The following is a 25,486-nucleotide window of genomic DNA, read 5'->3' as shown; positions in this document are numbered from 1 at the left end:
GTTGCAGTGGGCACAGGCTCTTCAAAAAAGGCCAGTAGACGATTGGGAAAACATCACCTGGTCTGATGAATCTCGATTTCTGCTGCGACATGCAGATGGTAGGTCCACTGCAGCCTCAGTTTTCTGTTCTTGTCTGACAGAAGTGAAACCCAACATGGTCTTCTGCTGTTGTTGCCCATTCGCCTCAAAATTCAACATGTTGTACATTCTGAGATGTTATTCTGCTCACTACAATTGTACAGAGCTGAGTTACTGTAGCTTTTCTGTCAGTCTGGCCATCCTCTCTCATCAACAAGCATTTTCATCCACAGAATTGTTGCTTGGTGGATGTTTTTGGTTTTTGGCACCATTCTGTTTACACTCTAGAGACTGTTGTGTGTGAAAATCCCAGGAGGTCAGCAGTTACAGAAATACTCAAACCAGCCCGTCTGGCACCAACAATCATGCCACAGTCCAAATCACTGAGATCACAATTTTTGCCCATTCTGATGGTTTAAGTGAACATTAACTGAAGCTCCTGACCCATATCTGCATGATTTTATGCATTGCACTGCAGCCACACGATTGGCTGATTAGGTAATCACATTATCAAGTTCCTAATTAGGTGTTCGCATTATTAGGTGTTCTAATTAGGTGTTCCTAATAAAATGGTCACTGAGGGTATATATATGTTATTGTTCAAGACAAATTTCAAAACAATATAAACATTCTATGAGACAAAGAGCTACATGGGAATACAATTAAACATTAAACTTTAATCAATGTTAGAAAAAGATTAAAACGTTACAACTCGAATATCAAGGTTTTGACAAATCTGTTTCAAAACGATGCGTTTTCAAAATATAAATATATAAGAGTACAAAAAAACATATAACTTACAAACTACCTGTGATCATGTCGGTCCAAATGCTCTTTTTATCACTGAGGTTAATAACAAATGTCATTTTATCTGCATGCATCATACATCTTTGGGTTTTTAATTGAATAACTGAGAGTTTACATAATAATAACAACAGGTCAAATAAACCACATCTGACTACTGCTGTGATTCAGATGAGGCACCATCAATGGTAGAACCATTTGTTATAACAGAGATATAAATAATACACTGCAGCTAAAAAGAGTTGTCATTCTTCGTCTGAGTTCAGTTAATTAAAGGAGTGACAACCACATTTGCACAGTTCACTGCGGAATAATTCAGTGAAATAGTTGTTGCAGTGGTGTACAGTGAGGTGCATTTCTAGAAAATCACAGAGGCTGAGGAACAAGTCTGGAATCATTCAGAAAGTTTGATAATGTCTCTCTCCACTGTAGTTTCTCCCATCAGTCCAGGTCTCAGCATAACACATACATTACATTCCAGAGAGAGCATGCTGCTTAAAAGCTTCAGGATGCACTTTTAATGGTAGTTATTAAAAACGGACGGACAGAATCTCTAATATTTCTTTCATATATATCAAACGGGTTAAGTTGTCAACATCTTCTTTGAGGCCGCAAGACGCCAAACCGTTGTTATGGTTATCACTATGTCAACCATAGCAGGTTCTTGAGTAACTCCTGTATTTCGTACACACAGGGGATTCACTTGTGAATTAAAATGTGGCAGTCACTCTCTAAACTTTGCAATGTACATGGGCCTTGTTTGCTGCACTACCGAGATACAAGCATCATCATGTGTTCTTGTGTTCAGAGGAACTCTCAGGTGATATAAACTGATCTAAAATGCTTCCCTCTGTGTGTATAGTTCATGAGGACACTGACCAACATCTTTAAGAGGTTGAAATATTATGTTTACAATAAAACTGTGTTCCTTTTTCAACTTGGGTTCAAGCTGAAGCACCATATAATGAGTTGTTGTCATTGTTAATGACATACTGTCATTATACGCTGAGGCCACAGGCCGTACAATTCAGCATTTCTCCCATCCAAAGAGAATTAGTGATAAATGGTGAGTCTGTATTCCCTCTTGTAATGTCACTCATTCAGGAATTCTTCCTTTTAGGCTCTTTCTTTCAAAAGAATCACTGCTATCGATTGGTGTGCTTCACCTGCACTCAGGTCTGTTATTGTGCAGAGATAAGATGCTTCTAGTGATGGTACATCCGCAGGATGCTTTTTCTATAAGTGTCTCCACTGTCCTGAATTCTTCTGTGCCACACGTGTACAGGAAGCACAACACGCCATCTTATAGTAGTCATACACGCAGAGACGTGCCTGGACCACCACATTACAGTTGAAATATTTATCTCGACACTTTTCATCTGAAAAACACAGATTGTATAACTTACACAAAATATACAAATTTAATTTTGCATAAATATTGATGATTTTTTTGCATTGTGACATTTTTTCATTGACAATTAAGCACACACCCACATGGATGCCTTGAGTTTTTTTTCTTTTTTCTTTAAATCAACATGGATTGAAGACTTGGTAACGAATACCACAGTGATATACAGTACATATACTTAATACATTAAATAATGTATCATTGTCCACAACAGATAAATGAAAGTAAAAGAAGCAACATCTTGGTTCCATTTGTTAAAGGAATATTCTGGGTTCAATACATGTTAAGCTCAATCGACAGCATTTGGGGCATTATACTGATTACCACAAAAAAATGTTTTAGGGTTTTTTGCCATTATATCGTCATGCATGATGTTTTTTGACGGACAGGTAAAAAATTTTTTGTGGTTATCAATATTATACCACAAATGCTGTCGATTGAGCTTAGCTTGCATTGAACCCAGAACATTTCTTTCACATTAGCTAATGCATTAGATATCATGAACAAACAATGAACTATATATATATATAAAATTTGTTTTGCAGCAAGTATAAATCTTGGTTAATTTGAGTAAAAATTTAAAAATAAATACAATAATTATTTTTTAGTTCATGTTAGTTCAAAGATCATTAACTAATGTTAACAAATACCACATTTGATTTTAAAAATGTATTAGTATATATTTATAACTAAGATTAATAAATGCTGTGAAAGTATTGTTAATTGTTAGTTCATGTTAACTAATGTTGTTAACTAATATTAACAAATGGAACCTTATTTTAAAGTGTTACTGGCATCTTTATATACTAATGATGGGACTGACCAATCAGAGGCAGACAGGGCTCAGCGTTGCACTCCTCTTTGTCATGAGGCTTTAATGTATCCTCACAGCTGTCACTGGCGATCATGTGATCAGAGAGACAGCGCACCTCTCGCAGACGGTAACCGCCCGCACATGTCTTCGAACACTGCACACACAAACGCATAAAACGTACTATTAATATATAACTAGATGTGCATTTTAAGTTTGAAAAGACCAATGACAGATTCACTATGCAAATAGATGTTCTTAACTTAGTTCAATTCGCCAAGTATGAGCAATAGTAATTATGGACTTATTTATGTAATTAATGGTGTTTGCTAAGGCATACATCACTCTTACAACACCAAGTGATACTAAAAAGAAATATGAGGTAAATCAATTTGAGTGCTGTGATATTTTGTGTGTGTGTTTGTGTTCGGTTCACACACCACACTCCAGTCTGTGTGGTACCACTTTGCTCCGCAGGCTTTGATGAAGCAGCTCTGCTGGCTGAGTGGTCTGTCCAAAGAAGAGCACTCATAAGAGGACATGACAGTAAAACCCTCTTCAGACTTCATCAAACACGCTACTGTCCTCTGCTGGCTGCCAGTGCCGCACTCCGCTGAGCACTGTCAACACAAGCCCAGAAACCATTCATGAAAACACACTCAGTCAAAACAAGACCTATAACATCATCTATGACATCAACATACTGCTATACTGTCACAGTAAAAAACTAGAAATTCAACAAGAAATCAAAACTGACCCTATTTATAGTTAATAAATATTTCTGGTGGTATTGTGCATGAAAAGTCGTCATCATCAGTGTCCATTATAAAGAAAAAAACTTGCTCCACTTCTGAAATTACATTCGTTTTAGGCTGATGTCATCAAGCTCTCCTATTTTCTTAACCACCTGTTTAAGTGACATTTTTAACCATCCAATCAATAGAGTACAACAGTGCCCACCCACATATTCAGCATCTTGGTTCTGGGAGTATTTTTCCCATTCTTTTTTTCCAAAGGCTTTTTCTTTTTTTCATAAAATCCTTCTTAAAAGAGTTGTAAGCCATGAACCGAACCGACCAGCTCCGAGGTAAATCACAACACCACAAACTTTGTTTCGAGGCAAAAAGGTATTTGAAAATCAGACAAAAAGTCAAAGTTACAAGGCTGTGTCTTTTACTCACCATCTTTAACGAGGGCAAAAATAACAATCCCATGAAGCACTGCGAAAGATGTCATTGAATAAAAACAATGGGAATATACAGTATCAAGCTTTTGATTTTAGGTTGTTCATTATAAGTATAAAAACAATATTTTACGTTTATTGAAAAATATTCTGATATGTTCAAATATATAATAGTTTAAGGGTGAAGAGAGACAGACTCGATTACGTCATTCACAGTGCATTATGGGAATGGGAGGTTGCTCTGAGGCATGTTTTGTGGGCTTCGTTGGCTGAGGTTCTCTGATTGGTAAAGCTTTCTCTGTTGGACCATGGATAATGTAGTTGTTTACCTTGAATTCCATTATTAAACACAATTTTTATACAATGGAGTTTAAATAACGCAAATAGATCGCTTCAGCAGAAGCATAGAGTTCAAGGTCTGTTTTAATAGGTTTATAAATTATTGTTAAAAATCAATTAGTCTATGGAAAATTTTATGGGACATTTACTTCCAGAACCTGTTGTGCTCTATTCCCCATGGATAAAATCATGTCCTGTCCAACATTTGATCTAACTGACAATCTTGTTTCACATTGGAACATTGTTTCACTCCATATTACAGAAATAAATGTTTTGCAAACCATTTGATGTTGATATAAAACAGTTCTCTGTGGGTGATTCCTGCTGTTTCACATCAGTCTCACCTGACTCCAGGCTCCAGTGAACCACTCAGTGCGGCTTTCACAGGGGCCGTTGTTGCAGGGCTGTGCCTCTGGGGGGCGCTGTGACCCGCAACCCTCTAAAGGCAAACTGCTGATGTGATTGATTAGGCACAGGACACTACGTGTCTGCACACCTGCGCCACACGTGGCAGAACACTAACAGAACAGGTTCACAGTGAGCAAGCAAATAAAACCACAAGGACAAGAATTCTGACAGGCAGCAGTTGCATATCTGATCAATAATTTGTATTTTTTTATTTTATTTTGTCTGTGATTAACAGACATTCTGATAACAAAGTCTAGACACATTTTCTGCTACTGTCTTTTGTGTTTTCTGTACAACCGTTAACAGACTTACACTACTACAGTGCAATTTTCTGATTTAGTTTGATCTGTACCGGCCTAATACTGTGGTATTACCTAATTCAGATCCGTAAACACAAAACAAACTGTGATTGGTCACTGCACATGTCAGAAAATGCTACTCAGAGCTTTCCTGTGTAAGTGAGTGGTTCTTGGCCAGAATAAGCTGCAAAGTGGACCAGACTTTATGCAGATCGTCAAAGGTCTGGCAACATGCAACTACTAACCAACTAGACTTCGATACCTGCCTGTAGTGACACTCACCTGACTGCTCCACTCACTGAAGAACCAGCTCTTTGTACATGGACCGGCGTCACAGTTCTCCACATCACTGGGCCGAAGTTTCATGTTGCACTCGTCATCTACTACAATATCGCCAACATTACTGACACAGCGCACCTCGCGTGACCTCTGTCCTACCCCACAGGGCACAGAACACTGACAACACACACAAACATACATACACAAACGCACTTCAACTCGCAAAAGTTACAGTGCTATGCCAGATACAACTATGTAAGTACATGAACGCAACTGCTTCTAGTTACGCAGGCTGTATTTCACACATCGCTGTCAAAAGGTGCAAGATTGCAATTAATAAATAATCACAAATACACATTGCATTCTCAGCATTGCGACAAAGGGGTGCTGTAGCAGACATGAGAGTAAACAGATTTCACTTTCAAACTATAAAATATTTATAGTTAGCTACATGATCAGTAACAAATTTGGTCTATTAATGACACAGACATTTGAAGGAAACTTTATCAGCCAGGGCTGTTTCTAGCTATACGTGGTATTAATGGCCTCTTAGGGCCTCCAAACCAACAGGGGGCCCCACAAAGTGTTTTTTAAATATACTAAAAGCTGCGAGTAAGACTCAGGCAGCTTTTATGACTCAATTAGACTGCTATAGGGGTCCCGCCTTGTGGCCGAGAGGGAAGGGAGGATTTTACTTAGGGCCCCCCTATACCCAGAAATGGCCCTGCTATCGCCCCCTTAATTACTGAAGTATGTTACCGCCAAAGTAACGCAAGAACACACGTTAAAGCTGGAGTCATACTAGGCTTTGAACATGCTAAATTATTTCGCAACAGACAGGATATTGTGTCACGCTTAAGGGCTTCTGGATAAACATTTAACACAATTAACAAATAATTTTTTATTCAAAATGTTAAAATACACCAACTACTAATTCTTCTGCAAACAATAAAAACATGCACTCTTTGTTTTGAGCCAAGAGATCAGTGTGTGACATCAGTTACACGTCATCTGGTCACACGTATTCGCAAGTCAGAGTTCCAAACTTGAACTTTTGTGTGCAGCGGAAAGTGAAATTTCTTTGCATGAGTTTAGTTTTTCGGTTTCATTTGTTTGGAAGCGTTAAAATTTAGTTTGCTTTCAATTTAGTATGTACAGTGGGACCGCATGCTTGCAATGTGTTGGCCAAGCATTTGCGCCTGCATTTGTGTACGTCTGTAAAGTACGTTTTTGGCCAAACTTGAAACTAATACTGATGTGTTATTGCAGTTTTCAAGCTCAAGTTTCCCCCAAACCAAATATCTATCCCAGAGTTCAAAAGCTACATCCACTGCCCCCGCTGATAGGCTGTTGCTCACAGTTCTCACGTGTGTGGCCAATCAGCGGGGAGGAGGGGTTTGACTGACAGCTGTCACTCACGGGACTCCACTCCGTGCGAATGTGCCACTCGCTGCAGATCTTCAGCTGGCAGGTGGTGCTTGTCTCAGGGTGATCCAGGTGCTGACATCGACTGGTGTGCACGTTTATCGTGTGGTTGGCGTACACCTGACGACAGAGTACCTGACGATGCTGAATGCCCAAACCGCAAGTCTTACTGCATTCAGACCACTCACCAATGTCCCAGCTGAACACATATATAAGAACAACCATTGCCAAAATCTCTTCAAAATGAAGCAAAAATATTGATGACAGATTTTTGTCCAATCAAATTATCTGTAGGATAAGGCCTTCACCCCCCATCCCACCTGCAACCGACAAGCACTTAGCAAATCATGATTCATGGCCGTGATTTACTTTCTTTTTTTAAAAGTACAATCCCTTTGATACTGGCAAAGTTGGGGAAATATGAGTATTTTTTTCACATTTTGGAAAATTATTCAAAATAAATTCTGCTCATATGTTCCAGTTTATCAACAAACACATAGAAATGAAAGAGACTCACAACGCAGGACACAGGTGCATGTTACACGGCTCCTCTTGCACACTGGGTTTAGCGATGCTGTCACACAGACTGTTCAGCACATGTGTATGAGTTACCCGGTGAACGCAGCCAAACACGGTGTATCTGCTACCTGCACATGTAATGGACCAGTCAACAAATGGGGAACCCATTCAGATATTAAAAAACTTTACTTTGAATATTCACAAATCTAATTTCATTTCATACAAAATAATCCCTGCAGCCACTCACGAGGCAGAATTTTCACAGAATTAATCTCTTTACAGTTCTCAGGAATAATGTTTCAGTAAAAACAAAATAAATGCCCTTAGAGGGAGTGTTACACAGTAAATTAATGTAATTCTGACCTCTGCCACAGGAGGCGCTGCAGTCTGTGGTGCCAGTGAGTTTCCACATGTATTCACTGTGTCTGTTCGGGTGTGCCGCTGCAGGTAACTGGTTATCAGGGATGGGAGTAAGATACCTGACCACACCTGACTGCTCACGTTCCTCTAGAGTCGATCGGCTATTCGGATCAGAACCAGCTTGCCCACTCACAACATTTACTGTGGAGAAATGCAAGACAAAAAGAAAAGGACCAGCAGAAAATATCCTTACTATTAAGCCCTGTATAAGTATATGCTGCTGATGTACGAGACAGACAGCTGTATGAACTCACTCACCCTGCATTTGTGGATCGTTATGATCTTGAGTTTGTCCAGTGTTTTCTGAGGGCATCATGAACTCATAATGAACTCCTGGATTGGGCTGCTGGTAGATCATCTGAGGAGAGAGAACATACACACATGAGACAAGAGAAACATCAGTCACTACAGATTAATAAAACGTTCTGTTTAACTCACGAAAACGTCCAGGATCTCATTGGTCGGGCCCTCGGCCAGGAATGATTCTCCTGCTGTGCTGGTGATCTCATTGGGCCGACGGTACATGAACATGGTTCCCACTCCCTCATACGTACCAGGCCGGTCGATGGCCCAGTTTCCGTTAATAATCGATCGGCCAGACCGACTGCGCAGAGCTACAGGACACACACGTACAAACAAACATAGGCCTTAGAATCTATATTGAGGATCTCTTATAGACTTTTAAAAACAACCAGGTTGAAAAATCAAAATGTCCTTAAGCTTCCATTTTACTGGATATATCATATTAAACAGATTTTAAATGCATAGCAATACATTTTATTATTCAAATAATCTCTTTTGCATCTCTTTTGCATCTCTTTTGCCTCCCCAATTGAAGAATGACCCATCTGTGATGCTCTGTTATGCAGCACTTTATTTGAAAAAATATAAAGTATCTCCAATGTTGTATTTTGGATTGTGCTGTGAGATTCTGTATATAAGCACTTTATTTGATAAAAAATATGTTGAAAATGTATTGTTATATTTTCATTTGATTAAAGTTTTAATTCATTCATTTAAACACCATTTTGATGATAAAATTGAAATAAACTGTTGATATCGAGTTAAGAAAAAAACAGGTATCAGACTCTGTATCATAAATTAAGTTTCGGTACTCATACTCATTTTCAAAATAATGGAATTGGAACATCCCTACTTTTTCTTTGTCTAACATTTAAATTGCTCAGTTCTGTTTTTTTGGGGGGGTGTTTTATTCGCCCCTTTTTTTTCCCCAGTTTGGAATGCCCGATTCCCAATAGTGGCATTAACTAAGTCCTCGTGGTGGACGAATCTTAGTTGCCTCCATGTCTGAGACCATCAATCCACGCATCTTATCACATGGCTTGTTGAGCGCGTTACCGCTGAGACATAGCGTGTGTGGAGGCTTCACGCTATTTACTGCAGCATCTACACACAACTCACCACGTGCCCCACCGAGAGCGAACCACATTATGGCGACCACAAGGTTACCCCATGTGACTCTACTCTCCCTAGCAACCGGGCCAATTTGGTTGCTTAGGAGACCTGGCTTGAGTCACTCAGCACACCCTGGAATCGAACTTGACTACAGGGGTGGTAGTCAGCGTTACTCGCTGAGTTACCCAGGCCCCCAGAGGTGGTGTTTAAGCACTAATGGATTACCGCAGTGCCAGCTAGATAGGTCGAGAGCATATACCAACAAGTCATGTAGTGACGTAGGCTGAGCTTCGAGATTAATAGCCACATTAGCTCAGCATTCAGCCTCATTCGCTTTCTCGCCTGATAGGTATAGGTAATTATTCTTCATGTGATTCCATGCTATCAAGTATAGCTTACAAGAGCAGTAAAGTATCATCCTTGCAAACTGTGAATCTAAACCTTTTAGATTATTTTGTCTGCGTTTGGTGAGTTTTTGTATTTCATTGTACACTGTATATTTTCACGATTTGTCTGTAACACTGCTATCTGGTGGCTAGTGTTTATCAAACTGATACATTGGCGGTCCCCGCTAACTTAGTTATCTTAACCTCTATATGGACTTTTGTGATATGCTGTGCTGTATTGGTGCAATCCCAGTGTGAATATATTCTTTTTAATTTTTTCATGAGCATTCTTTGCTGAACTGCCATTCGGTTCCATCCAGAGGAATTGTATTACTTTTTGTTCATCATCGCGATATCTCTCACAGGCTATTTACCGCTCTGCTTGTCTTAGCCTTACGGTTCTATCTCGGAGTGTTTTGTTACCCAAGTGATCATGGCTCATGGTTCTACTGCCACTGGCTTCTTACTGACATGAAAGCTGTGTCCTAATACTCTTCTCTCTGATGACGGCCATGATGTCTGTCCATCCTATTTGGGAATTCAGCATTCGAGAAATGCTATCACTGACCCCTGCTTGCACTGTAGTCTTTTGCCTAGGTCAGAGAGGTGGCTCCGTCTCTCTGAGTTAGACCCTAATTTGACAATGAAACTCGGGGAATCTGAGTTACCCCCCCAACAGACAGACTCGGAAAATGTTGTGCATCTGCAGCAGCCTGTGTACCCCCTCCCCCCCCCCCCATCTAAGAAAGGCACATTCACAGAGCGATCGTATGGAGGAGAATTCACTTTCTAAGACAGTTGCTGTCCTTTCTTCTGAGATGTCAGAGCAAAAACGTCTCCTTCAATCACTTCAGCCTGTGGTTACTGCTACTCCTGTAACTATAACACAGGAGGATGAGGATAGTTCAAGTAAAGGAATTAGGGAAGAACCTCTTAACTCCCCTTTTCTTTCACGTCATTCTGACTTGGACGTACTCTCTACAAATGCTTCTGACACGATCATATGGATGCTGTGGATCTTGCTGTGCAACCAACGTGTAATCTCCCCAGATGTTAATTCTGATCTTAAAGCTGCAGGGGGTTCTAGTGGGGATTCAGTTCAGTCATCAGGATAGGCTCCATCCTCTTTGTAAGACACAGTGACTGTGCTCCAGATGAACAGGTCACCTGCCCCACTAGCCCAGTCCAATGTCTTTTTTAGATGGTTCTCAGCTGTGACTTACTTTGCTATTCCACCATGCAAAGATTTTGTTTTAGAATATTCTAACTCCCTCAGGGGTCTAGTGCACCAAAGCAGATATCAAGGATCGCTCGTACACTTGCGTCTATGGCCGAAGCAGATTTTACTGAACAAGGCATAAGAATCTGCTGCCTATATAACCTGCACTGAGAATAAAATCTGCCAATTACTCTTCGCTACCACCAGTAAATTGGAGTCGGCAAACGCTGACCCACAGTTTCTCAGTTCCTGCAGATGCTCTTCTGACTATGGGCCATGTGACCCGTGAACTAGGTACTCTTGCAGCCTGCCGCCAAGTGTGGCTTGCTCAGGCAAAACTGCCTGAGGATTGTAAGAAAACTCTGCGGGACCTCCCAGTCATTCCTGGACACCTCTTTAGGCCTAAAATTTCAGAACTGCTGGAGAAGAGGGTTAAATTGTCTGGGGCCACTCACCAGCTGACAGAGGTGTAACGCAAAGGTGCCGAAAACTCAAGCTCGCCATCGCTTTACAACACCAGAACAATGCTTCCACCAACAGCCTACTCCACAGTCACAGGGCCCACAGAGGCCCTGTGCTGTTGACGATGCTTGAGGTTTTCAACCTCCTCATCGGCAGTTGCCAGGGGTCATTCCATCTTGTCGGGAAGTGGTCACAACCGATGCTTCCCTCATGGGCTGGGGTGCAACGTGTAATCATAGGAGTATTTGTGGCCATTGGTCTCCAGATCAGTCTACAGGCTACATCAACCTTCTAGAGTTTGCACAGTTTTCCTAGCCCTGCAATATTTATTGCCGGTTCTGGCAAGCCGTCATGTGCTCATTTGGTCTGACAAAACCTTGATGGTGTACCACCTGAACCATCAATGTGGTACAAAGTCGCTCAAGTCCTTGCATCTCACTCACAATATTCTCACCTGGTCTCTTCCCCGACTAGCATCACTGAAGGCAGTTCACCTCCCGGGTCGAGCAATCTATTAGCAAATGCTTTTTCAAGGGATCTTGAAGGATTCACCCAGATGTGGTGCAGAGCATATGACATTGGTTCGATGAAGCAGAAGTGTATCTTATTGTTGAAATTCTCTTCATGGTACAGGGATAATGGGTTGGATCCTACATACTGTAAGGTTCCAAGAGTTTTGAGTTTTTTGCAACATCTTTTGGATGCAGGCAAGGCAGCTTCCACATTAATAGTACATGTTGCGGCCATCATGTACCAGCCAATAGTTCTTCTCTTGGTTCTCATAATCTTGTTTGTAGTTCTTTAAAGAGTGCAAGACATTTAAGGCCAGCCCACAACCCCCATTGTCCTGTGTGGGACTTAACACTGGTGCTTGATTTTCTCTGTTTGCCGCCGTTCAAAAATCTCAATTTTGAGTGAAGTATATCGGGGTCTTTACACTGTATGTCTTCGTTCTGTATGTTCTAGCAGTAGCAAGTATTCCTACTTAATCTGCAGCAGCATAGCAGATCTATTCTGCCAAGATCAAATTCCAAACAATATGTCATACCCACTGTGATGATGAGGAGGGCGGGGCGGGGCTGGGCCGGTAGTGTAGAGAGGGATAAAGCCGAGCCATATGAAACATATGTCTAAAGAAAGCTTAAAATATCTACTTTTTAATAAAACAATTCAAATTTAAAACAAATATTCTCCCAATGCAATCTGTTTGACACAAAGCGATGTACAGTTTTTACTGGTCTATCTAATTATCTGTAATGTGATCCCACCCACCATACGCTAATGTGCTGAGACAATCAATGCAAACGGTACACGCCCCCGACAGTGAGGTTGTAAACACGTTTCATTAATTTTTCTGCGCGTTTGCAACGATACACAGGCGAGAAAGCTCCAGGATATTACAGAAGAGTTAACATTTTCCTCAGAAGAAGAGTGGGACTCTGATGAACGTTTGTATTTTGAAGAGAGACTTGATCCAGCAGAGGATAAAATTAGTAGTCAATTAGTTTTCATTAGTTGACATGCTATTTTATATAAACATGTATATATTTTACTAGTGGGACTGTTTCCAGACTTGCCAGCCAGGATTCAGAGTATTGACATTTGAAATATGTCCTAATAAGCAAGTTTTAGTTACATTTAAATGCTATTTCGGCTAAAGCAGTTATTTAAATTGTATGCTGTATAATATAAATATGATATGTAATATGATATAAAATAATATGAATGTTTAGATTATATTTTATCTAGTGTTTGTAATGCCTCATTATCATCAACAAAGCTTGTGCTTGCAAATATGTGTTCAGGTTAAATGAGTAAAATGCACTTTAAATATGCCCATATTAAAAATAAGCATCTTATAATGATTTCTGAAGGATCATGCGACACTGAAGACTGCAGTAATGATGCTGAAAATTCAGCTTTGATCACAAATTGCATTTCACAATATATTTAAATAGAAAACTGTTCTTTTAAATTGTAAAAAGAGTTCAGAATATCAATGTTGTTTCTGTATTTTGGATCAAATAAATCCAGAGCAGAAGAGACTTCTTTTAATGGTAGTGTAGGTCTAAAATTAAGTAAAGTCTTTATGTAAAGAAAATGAGTGATCAGGGTGGTTTTCACATCATTTTGTAGCAAAAACTCTAGGCTAAAAGATCCAGTTCTCAAAAGTCTTGTGGACACATGTTTAGTATGTGTTATATGACCTAATTTCAGTGACTTAAAATGTTTGTTTTTTCAATAACCATGCATAAACGTTATTTTCTGAAAAATACAAACATGTACACACATGTTGCTCACATATTATTGTAGCCAAGTTTGTGCTGAATACAGTGTTATCAGACTTTAGCCATTAATAAGTTTTTAAGCAACTGAAAAAAGCACAAATGTCAAGGCATGTCAAAACTTCTCCAGGGCCCAAAATACCCTCAGACCCCAGAGGTTTAACATGCTAAATCTTTCCGAGAGTTGTCATGTCTGAAATGGGATTTATCTACTTGTTGCTTTTTGAGTGACTCACCCAGATAGTTCCTGCTCTTCACCATCTCTGTGACGTTGATCTTCGTGGCACCCTGCGGGATCTCTACAATCTTGTGGTAACCCACTTTAGACAGGCTGCGTTGAAACTGGCCAGAGACTAGTGTACATGCGCTGTTATCTCCACCGCAAACACCGCATTTATCACGCACATTGCCAGAGCCCAGGAGATCATCGCAACCGACACTCTGCCACAAACACAAACAAAAAGAACAAAGAAAAACACTGTGAACAATCTCAAACTAGTGTCAATTATTAACACACGCAAACAGTCTTTAAAGGCATTCACAAATGCAGCACTATGCAGTGACAAAGAGACCAGATTTTTAAATGCAGTTGGTCATTTGGTGACATGAGTGAGACTCTAAGCAATGCAATGTAGGTGTTAGAAGAGACACAACAAAGTTTAGTAAAGTTTAACTAGAGGAGCCAGCAGTGGAAACAGACACTACAACCAATAATCCAGCGACTGGAGACCTTCAGTGAAACTGCTGTATGTGTGACCAGGTCTTCTGTGGTCAGTTTATTTAGATAATGGTTTCAGCAGTGTCATGGTTCCAGGAACACTTTAATCTGTTTTCGTGCTTTGACATTGACAAGCGGAAATAGCCATAAATCAGACCTCGGTGCTGGAGATTTATATTGCTGAATATAATTCTATTTTCAGTAGTCCATAAATTCAGATGAGCAGCAATAAAACATAAAGGGTTTAAAGAAAAGGTCTAGAGAGACTGGAGTGAAAGATGAAAGAAGGAAATGATGGGCAAAAAGAGGACGAGGAGTGTTTAGACCAATGAACTTCCATGATTTGTCCAGTCACTTCTTTACAGGATAAGGATTTTAAAAGACGTTTTATACAGATTGTTTTCCATTGCTTTTCTATCGCTTTTGTTTAGATTGTAATTATTTCCTCGACTTTTTCAGGCCTTGCTGAGCACTGTAAATATATCACGTTCAGCGTACGTTAACAAACCAAACATAACCCAGAGCACATCTGTTACTCTGAGAAAGAGATGGAATTTGCAAAGTGTGCACAGAACAGCTCTGAAAACACAGTGTCACGAGCCTCACGCACGCTCAGAGTATGTGTAATACACTAATACTCTACAAACAGACCTGCTCTGAAAACACAGTGTTACAATAGAAAGTTGTGTTGTTTTGCTATTATTTGGCGTTACATGCTCTTTATCTTACAACACTCAATTCAGACTGGAAGCTCACAACTCAGGTAAAATATATATTTTGCTGTGGCACTGGAAATTCAGTAGCGGCAGAGCAGGAAACACAGCCATAATCCCTTGTTGGAAAGAGGAGTGAGTCAGTAGTTTTCTCAGTGGCCTTTTACTAATGATGCTGAATGGTTCCGGCTCACACTGACCTGCTGTCAAACCTGAACAACTCTCCAGAACAACTCCTGTCTAACCCAGACTACAACATTACGGTGACACACTACCTCATGCAGTTATTACCAATTTCCTACAAATATTCAAAACACACACACACACACACACACACACACACACACACACACACACACACACACACACACACACAGGATGTAGAAATCCAGCCTGAAAAAGCATATCAAAAGAATTCCACTTGCATTCAATCTAAAACATTCAAACAGAACATCATAATGCACCATATAGTATGAATATATGCATGGATGAATGAGATTTGAGATAAAGCAAAACTAAACGATCAACTGGCATGAAGAGGAAAGAGCAGATCTGGGCAAAGACACATCAAGGGTTTTGAATGTAAACATCATCCGTCATTATGTGGAAATTTCTCGGATCTCTGATTAGCAAAAGATGTTAAAATTGCAAAGATGCTGAACGGCGGATTCGACGACGCTGGACAGAGAACAACCTCATCGCAGCAAACATCTATAATTTCAAACATCAGCACAACTGAATATATGCTGAAAGGAGAACAGTGTCCCGATTAATGTGAGTGTGTGATATGTTACATTCTCTTAGTCTTTGAACTGACTGGGAGGCTCAAGTTTGTGGTTCACAACAAGAACGAAGTTGGCAGCATGAAAGACACAGTCTGACTGACCCGATGGATACAGTTACAGTCCGGCAGGGATATTTTATACTCCATAATGCTCGAATTCAAACAAAAGCACCTTCACATACAGCAGAACACACAAATTTTTGCAAAACAAATGACTTCGACTGAATAGATGCTGACTGAAATGATAACTTCTGGAATTATTTTTTTTAAGCCCTGGAGTCGACCAACCAAATAATCCCAGGTGATCAAAACAAAGCAGCTCTTTGAAATTTTAATTGTGTGCATGTTGGTGTAGGTGGTTTCAAAGTGCTAAATTGCAGGAAATGCTGAATTCCACAAAAGACACTTATGAGCAAATCAGCCTCTGCAAATACATACAAATACAAGTTTTACATTACCGTCAGGTTTGCTTAAAGTGCTTGTAAATAAAGGCAAACAATTAAACAGTGTAATGTGCATGTGCGTGTGTGTGTAATACAGATTAAATTAGAAACTCGTAAGTTTACATTCAGTTATAATTGAGCAACAGCAGGTTTTCACACAATCAAGCTACAGCACTACGTGCAACCACCGTGCGCAACGCCTTATCCAATGTTCGTGAGAGCACTAATTCTAAGCACAATTTTTGTGCCAGCGCAAACCACAAGTGGTCGTGGCTGGGAGTATTTGTGCTATTTGTAGGTGTATGCACACAAACAGCAGGTGTATTGTATGTTAATGAATTGGTGCAAAGCATAATTTACTAATTTCCAGAGAGATTGGTCATTGTGCTAAAACTTTTCAGTGCAAACTATCGTTTCAGTTCCTACTTTTACAGTTTGGAGATTACACCAGCAGGTGGTAATAAAGTTAATGTCCAAACTCTGAAAATATAGTGGAACATCAAATTATGCCCTTGTATGTCACAGTCATTGGAGCTATGTCTGACATTCTTCATAGAAGCAGTTAATGCAAAAAAGAATGTAAGTTCATATTTCTATTCTTCTAATTCATTGTATACAGTCCATTTACACTACCTACTTCTTCTGAATGTGCTGTCTTATATCACTGATGCTTGACAGGGAATGGACTATATAAAAGGACACAGACGTGCAATTACCGAAGATAAACCTGACATTTAAAATGCACTTGACCTAGCCTTTTAGCGCTTTGTGCACTCAATTGTTCTCCAAACCCACTTGTGCCTAGACTTAGTGCATTACTTTGTGGCTATGCCCACTGACTTTGTGCTTATGACTGTGCGCTTAGCACAGGACAGACAGTCTTACCTGTCTTCATCTGTCTGTCCAGGTAAATATGACACAATACATAATATTTGAAAGAAGGATGTCAGCTGGGCAAGTGTTAAATACATGTTGCGCATCATCCATGTTTCAGAGTGTGCGCACAATTAGCTTGTATACGTGATAGATAAAGCCAAGCTACAATCGTAATATCTAGGTCTGCTGGTCCAACGTCGCAAAAATCCGACTGTATGATTTCAGTTGGACTAAATGACTTGCATGTTATTTTAAAAAGACTTAAAAAAAACTTTTCAACTGTAATAAAATTCTTAAACTACATGTAAATTTACTGACTGAATAGTCAAAGGAAAAGTAAACAGCATAAATCTTATAAATGTAGTCATGTAGTTCACATATAGTACTCATATAATAAATAATGAAATTAAATCTGACTGTATATTGGCATCCAGACAGCAGCTCCTTCTCTCTGCACCAACAGCATGAGTTCCCACGATGCACTGGGCTGCAGGAGCCAGGAGTTTATGGACAGGTTGGAAAGCTTTCAAGCGGCACTGTCTGCACAGCTCAACGTTTCCTTCACAGAGCCCGAAAACAGAGCCGAGAAACACTCAAACCACTTTAGCAGTGGAACTGGCAAAAATCATCATGAAGTGTGCTGTCTATTTATCAATGGAATTACTGCTTGGGGAAAACATCAAAGTTAATGATGAATGACATTTCAAGAGGTATAATATAATATGACTGGTGTGTATGACTTTCTGTCTTCAGCAGAACACATTTGAAGAAACGTAGAAAAATATCCATGATTAAGTAGGTCCTTAAAATGCATTTGGATGGTGTCCTATCTAAATGATAGGATCACTTTTGGTGCAAAAAAGATCAACATTTAAGTACTTTTTAACTGCTAAACCAGCGTCTGATTCACTAATGAAATTATGCTGATCGGGCAAAGGTGCAAACGCGCCCACAAAATCGCTGCTGAATGTAATTTGCATGTGCAATTGACACTCACAGTTCTGATCTCACAGTCCGATTCTGAGCACTGTATAGCAGAGGATGCCACAGACCACCGTATTTGACTGTTCAGCATCACTTTGATCCAGGTATCTGTATCATCTCTTAAACATGCAGATTGTGTGCTTGATGACAACATGCATCTGGATATATGCCAGGTTATAACGCTCTTCTCCATTATTTGATGATTATGAAATTAATTACTAATGATATGATCGGTTGAAAATGTTCACAAACATCTCTTTTAAATAAATTAATTTAACAGGCTACTTTTATTTGGTGGTAATATTGCGAGCTAAAATGTGCAAGGCAATTTTCGAGAATGAAGCACACTCTAATATACATAAAAGGAGGCTTGTTTAAACTGAAAGGAATGAAAACAATTTCATTTAAATACTCAAGACACAATAATTTTGAGGGTATGTGAGGAGTCACATTTGACAGCGGTCTAGAGTTTACTGTTATAGTAGACAGAATCCTTAAACTGGTTGAATAAAATTATTTGGCAAAATTCTCTATATAGGCTACTTTAAAACGCTACTACCATCTCTATGATGACTGATATTTCTGTGTAAGCATATGCGTTTGACCAGCTGACATCAATTACAGATAAATTATATAAAAAAGCTGCATTGAACTATATGTTGCAGGACCTTTTGGATGATGAAAACATATATTCCGGAAAATACGGTAGTTCATAAAAGTAGTCCATACAACTAAAAGTAGTCCATACAATATTTTCATGGAAAGTGTTCCCCTTCACTGTAAGTCTAATGTTCTGCTCAGTAGCGCAGCTGCACTGGGGCCCACGGTCTAAGGGGCCTGAGATGATGGGGCCCTAAAATATACTTATACACCTATAGTATGCCTGACTAAACAACCAATATCTTCCTCAGCATACAACACCAACATATAACTCAAGTATCTACAAATAACTGATTTATATTTATAGCTGGACTACACACTATGCATCTCATTCATGGTGACATTTTTTATCTTAAAACTTCATAGTTTATTATTAAAATAACATCTTACTCTAACACTAATTATTTTATTTTATTAGAAATTACTAATTTTGGGAGTCTGGATAGCTCAGTGAGTACTGGTGCTGACTACCACCCCTAGAGTCGTGAGTTCGAATACAAGGTGTGCTGAGTTACTCCAGCCAGGTCTCCTAAGCAACCAAATTGGCCTGGTTACTAGGGAGGGTAGAGTCACATAAGGTAACCTCCTTGTGGTCGCGATTAGGGATTCTTGCTCTCAATGGGGTGTGTTGTCAGTTGTGCGTAGCATCCACATGCTGGGAGTCTCCGCGGTGTGATGCACAATGAGCCACGTGATAAGATGCGCGGATTGACTCTCAGAAGCGGAGGCAGCTGAGACTTGTCCTCTGCCACCTGGATTGAGGTGAGTAACCGTGCCACCATGAGGACCTACTAAGTAGTGGGAATCAGGCATTCCAAATTGGGTAGAAAAGGGTATCAAATAAAAAATAAATGACTAATTTTAAGCAATACATCATATGGATTCTTGGGAAATCTTACTGAGCATCTGACGTCATTACTCAGTGTGAACGGAGCCCTGAGCTTTCATGGCTACTGCTGCATTTTTTTGTCTGCTGTCCCAAACTTGTTTCTCCCGCACTGAGAAACTGTCACCTCTACCCTGCATTATGTGAGTAAAGAGCTGCCGAGTATCAATGATGCAGTGTCACGGTCAAAGACATAATATATTTAATGATAGTACAAAGCAGAGAGAGTTGTACTGCGAAAGAGCATGAAGCAACAGTGATACTATTATTGGGCTTATCTCCAGCATGAAAGTTCAGCTGATCATGCAAACTATGTCTGTTATGTCAGGTAAACTTGAAGTGTCCTGTCGTTTTGTTCAGGAGAAAGCTGATATTAAATATGTCATAAAGAAACTGACAATAAATTAATCTAGTCCCAAAAACATGTCTATGGTCAGATGGATTACTGGTATAATTAAAATAAAGTAAAATGCAGCCTTTTCAGAATAAATAGCATAACTCAAATGCAGAATTCCATTTTAATAATTCAAGAAAGACATTTTAAAATAAATAAATAAGATCTTTCTCATAATTTCTGAAAAGTTTCCTTAAGAGGATCAAGTTTATTGAGACATTTAGTAACAATATTATGCAAACAAAAATCATTACAATATAATGTCATATATTTTAAGTTAAATCTTGTAGGCTATGTATAAGTTTTTTTTTGCACTGGGGCCTACAAGATCCAAGTTACGCCACTGGTTCTGCTAAACATCTCCATTTACGTTTTACTGAAGAAAGAAAGTCAAGCAGGTTTAGAACAACATTAGGAAACTCAATGACAGAATTTTAATTTTTTCTTGTAAAGAGATGATAGCAACATTCATAGACTTACATAGAAGGAGGGGGCCAAACAATATCTAGAGACCAGAATATCACCGAGATATTGGGAGTGGACTCTTTTGGCTGATGCCGTAAGAAACCACCCAGAACACCCTAGCAACCACCTTTCAGCACCCTAGACACAACCTAGAACACCCTAGAATCATGGCTTCAAGTTATACACGGTCAAACACTGCTCACACTTTTCTTCTTCAAATGTTAAAGTCTAGTTCAGAAATACAGCCTTTAGTTGAACCAAAACTCTTCACACGTAACATTGATCATGATAAATGTCTGCTCTAACACCAAGAAACATCAAGAGTCAAGAGTATCAATTCATTACAAATGTAAACAAGGTAGAATTCAGATTAAAAAAATAACAACATGATTTAAGTTCCTCTGTTAAGATACAACTCTCTCTCTCTGAGCACTCTACAGGGATGCTACACTGGACAAACTTAGAAGGAAACAAAAAACAGAGGCCGTGCTCTGATAACAGAAATATAAGTTGTTAAAATAATTGAATAAATAAATCAAACACATGAAGTCTCCCAGAGAAATGCATTTGTTTGACAGTCTAAAGTGAATTCTGCAATCACACTGATTTACGGGTCGATCGGGCGCTGACATCAGCATAAGAGAAATGTGCTGTCTCCTGTGCCCTTATGTCTGCGGAAATTAGTGGACACCCAAAGCCAGAGGTCAAGGCTATGACCATAAACACAGAGCGCTTGTAAAGTGCACTAAAATAGCCAGCAGTTGAGTTTCTCACAGCTGGCACAAATATGGCACTGAGCGTTTGTAATGCTATGATTCTTTCATCTGTCAGATCCTGTTATTATAAAACCCACAGATGACATTTAAACAGCCGCTGTGGTGTCGTATCTGCAGCGACTGACATGTTAAGATTACAGGAAGTACTGTAGGAAGTTAAAGTGGCTTGAGAAACCATCTGTGCAGAATATTCACATACATCACACCCAGTGCGACAATAAATGTCAGAATCTCTCTCAAGGACACTGCTGAGAGCCAGCTTCCCCAAAACACACATTTAAAGATGAAGTTTAATGAATGCAGCATTATTTAGCTAATGATCTTCAGCAAGCAAAAGGTAAGACGTTATGTATAAGCTAATACTTTCAGCCAGAGGAGTGGTGGGCTTAATGTTATGGCGTTATTTTTTTATTTATATAATTATTTAAATATTTAAATAAATAATTTATAATATAATATAATGTAATATACTGTATACACACACACACCATTATATGCCGTTATAACAGTATATAATAGTCATGGTGATAAAGTTGGAAATTCAACAAAAATTGGTTTACCATAAAGTTATCTTAAATCACCATTTTTTTAATAATCCAGTGAATTAAATACTTTACAAATGAAAGGTGCTTAATCTCATTTGATTACTCATAACTCAAAAATAAGTCTGGCATCAGTACTAAAACCATTTCACATTATTTGACACTTGAGCTAAACACAATATTATAAAACTGCTCTGACTCTTAATCTCAATGTAAAATAGTGATACAGAGAACACTTGTGTCTGCACAATTCAACATAAAACCTCCAGACGCAACGCTGTTTGGCAGCTGTAACTCTACTAAACAACTAGCAAAAACACAGTCTGAATTTTTTAATTACTCCACATATTCTTCATTGCTCTCACGCATAAACAACATAAAGCAGTCATGCCCACTGATAGCCATGCACATATATTTCTAATATGGTATAAATGTTACAGTTGTTACAAAATAATGTTACACATAATACTCTGGTCACAAAATCTTTAAGTGGTTCCATGTTTTTATTAATGTAAATGAGGGAGAAAATGTCATAAAACTTGAGTGGACTGCAGTAATAGAAAACTGTACAGCACACAAACAGCTTTGCATTTGGAAACAATACATGCAAGTGAAATCATTATGATCTGCTCATCAAATAAAACATGTGAACATTCTGACCTGTGACCACGGCTTCCCCAGAACACGCATCTGCAGACAGATGAGCAGCAGTAACGCGATGGCAGACAGCATCATGACACACGCGCACACACACTCTCTGTCCGACTGTGTTATCCTCCCGCAGCACAGATCAGTACATCAGGCGCATTCGCACAAATTCACAAGAGCAGCTGTGGCTACCAGCTGCCCATCCCACAGTCTTCTGAGCTGCACACACTCACACTCACACACACTGAGCGGAGACTGTAAGCTGAGCTGGTGGGGGTGGGAATAAAAGAAAAGGAAAAGTAGGAATGAAAGTGTGTGTGTTTGGGGGACCTGAAACATTGAGGTGGGAAGTTTTAGTTGATGAGAGGCAGGAACCAGCAACAACAAAATAATGTGGTGGTACTGTATGGTATAGTGATACCAGTGCCTGTTATTACCAAAGCAAATTTTCAAACAAACATGGTATTACCATGTTACTGCATACCAAGTCAAAACAAAACACAGTAATATAATGGTACTATGTCCAATAGCATGGTATTACTATTACCCGAAAACATAGAAGTATGGTAAATAGTCTGCACTTATATAGCTCCTTTTTAACCTTATCAGTATTCAAAGCGCTTTACACTGTTGACTCATTCACCCATTCACACACACATTCATACGCCAATGGCGGCAGAGCTGCCATGCAAGGTGCTAGCCTGCCATTGGGAGCAACTTGGGGTTCTGTGTCTTGCCCAAGGACACTTCGGCATGTGGAGTCATGTGAACCACCAACCCTGTGATTAGTGGCAGACCCGCTCTACCAACTAAGCCACAGCCGCCCAGTGGTATATGACCAAACCTTGATTTATACTATTACCGTTATATAAAATGACTTTACTGTGATTTGTCATACCATCCACCCCTATACTGAGGTTTGGAGATGGAATTCAGTTAATGGAAGAAAACATTCTATACATATGTGGAAAGAATGTGGAAAGACTTCATGGAAAGACGACACATTCATATATTGTTTGGTGAGCTCATTAAATCTATTTGGGAGCAACAGTGTGCTGACTTTCTTGCATGTTTTTCATTGATACATACATTTTTTGTCGTGCAACAGGATTTAAATTATGTTTGGAGGCAAGTGATTTTTTTGATAATTCATGTCTTTAGCACAAACAGTGATTGATAAGTTTTGCTTTTATATTTATAGAGGCTGTTTGTCTTGTCGAAGAGATCAATTTATTAACAGTCAGCTGATTTAATAGTTAACAGAAGCATCTCTTGAGAAACAGAATCCACTGGTCTCTTCCTGTCTGTTAAAGTCATCGTGAGTCTTTACCATGGAGCTATAAAATACCTGGAGAGAGCAATCCATTAGCTTCTCCATTCATCTCAATGACTGTGCTCAGATAGCGCAGATTTCCTAGAAAGAAAGAAATAGGGAAAAATATAAATCAATAAAAAATGTTTTGAAGCCCTTCAAAAAAATCCATCACCGGATCACGATGTGCTACACTGCTACTTTTGAATGGCTGTCTATGGAGAAACATGCTTTTTGCCATTGGGTGGTGTAGTTCCAGCATCTACCAGCAGGTGCTAACAGTGACCTGCTAACCAGCCAATTCCTGATCCCCTGGTCTTGACATTCCTCTGTCACACCCAAAACCACAGAGAGTGATCGGACCGCTCCACGTCTGGCCTTGTACTGAGTGATTCTTTCCAAATACGTATAGAATATTTTAACTCAGTGGTTAGCACTATCACCTCACAGCAAGAAGGTACCGGGTTCAAGTCCCATCTCAACTGGGCCTTTCTATGTGGAGTTTGCATGCTCTGGTTTCCTCGACAAGTCCAAAACATGCAGAATTGGAGACTCCAGAGTGAGAGTCCACCAGCCACTGGGGATTGTGTCAAGAAGGGCATCCGATGTAAAAACCTGTGCTAAGTCAAATATGCGGATCATGGCTGGGGTAAGGAGATGAAGAACAACTGCTTTACAATTATCAGGTTTACGGATTATAAAACTGGTTATAGATTTACAGTGAAGGAGGGACCAGGGCTATCTTTTGAACTGGCGACCTTGTAACCACCCAATCCCACTCTAGCAACTACATAGCAACACGCTAACTACTCTGAACACCTTTGCAACTGCATGGCAACTATCTGGCAATCACCCAACACATTATTGTGGCGAGTTTGTATGTGTAAACACCACACACATTTTCTTCAGATTCATTCCAACATGTGATCATGAGATGAAAGAGCTCAACAATTAGGATTTGTTTTTTTATACAGAATTCAGATTTTATTTGCCCTGCTAACATTTTAACTGTCCCCACCACAAAAAAATTATAACTTATTTTGCATTTTTTTCATATTTTTTTTATTATCATTAAGTTTTCTATATAAAACCAAATTAATAAAAAAAATTATTATGTTTTTAATTTGCAGTAATGCTAAAAATATACAACTATAATCAAGCTCCATGAAAAATGCAGGCCATCCTTATTATCGAGCCCTGGATGAGAACAGTGTCAGACCGCTGCAGGAGTGTGTGTTTGCATTTGTGATGATCAAATCTTTCTCAATCGCACCTCCTGCATGTGCTGCATATCATCAGAGAACGGCTCAGCAATAAATATAGCTAAATGCAAGAAACAAGCGTTGACGTGCAGAACTAACAGTGTGTTGAAATCACATTATTTTTGCCGGCCGCAGACCGTCTCAGTATGAAGGGTTAACATGCTGAACGTCACCCTTGTGAGATGCCGTTTAAGACCCCCCTGATATCTGATGATCACATCCAAATGAAGCATGATCTTATGACCCAGAGAGAAAAACACAATTAATTCCTAGTGGCGGCTC

At 39.4% G+C, this 25,486-nt stretch overlaps 1 protein-coding gene across 1 annotated transcript; it reads right to left on the bottom strand.

Moving 5' to 3' along the window:
- Positions 1 to 825: 825 nt before the first annotated feature.
- On the bottom strand, positions 826 to 22,826 carry LOC127623282 (thrombospondin type-1 domain-containing protein 4-like). The gene is made up of 12 exons (XM_052097669.1): positions 22,643 to 22,826; positions 13,978 to 14,182; positions 8,412 to 8,587; positions 8,232 to 8,331; positions 7,917 to 8,114; positions 7,552 to 7,681; positions 7,029 to 7,233; positions 5,613 to 5,786; positions 4,968 to 5,141; positions 3,542 to 3,721; positions 3,114 to 3,258; positions 826 to 2,261 (listed from the first exon to the last, which is right to left on the bottom strand). Exons 1-12 carry the CDS (start codon positions 22,715 to 22,717, stop codon positions 2,119 to 2,121), a joined length of 1,905 nt encoding a protein of 634 aa, XP_051953629.1. The 5' UTR covers positions 22,718 to 22,826; the 3' UTR covers positions 826 to 2,118.
- Between the last annotated feature and the right edge of the window lie 2,660 nt (positions 22,827 to 25,486).

Source organism: Xyrauchen texanus, chromosome 29 (assembly GCF_025860055.1).
Source record: "Xyrauchen texanus isolate HMW12.3.18 chromosome 29, RBS_HiC_50CHRs, whole genome shotgun sequence".
Taxonomy (NCBI): domain Eukaryota; kingdom Metazoa; phylum Chordata; class Actinopteri; order Cypriniformes; family Catostomidae; genus Xyrauchen; species Xyrauchen texanus.
The sequence above is the reverse complement of the archived record's forward strand: the minus strand, read 5'-3'. Positions and strand labels throughout refer to the sequence as shown.

Excerpts from the sequence above, each read along its gene's own strand:
- LOC127623282 (XM_052097669.1), bottom strand. The coding sequence starts at position 22,717 with ATGATGCTGTCTGCCATCGCGTTACTGCTGCTCATCTGTCTGCAGATG. Across the intron at positions 14,183-22,642 it reads TGGGGAAGCCGTGGTCACAG|AGTGTCGGTTGCGATGATCT; the intron begins GTCAGAATGTTC and ends TGTTTGTGGCAG. Across the intron at positions 8,115-8,231 it reads TAACGATCCACAAATGCAGG|TAAATGTTGTGAGTGGGCAA; the intron begins GTGAGTGAGTTC and ends ATTTCTCCACAG.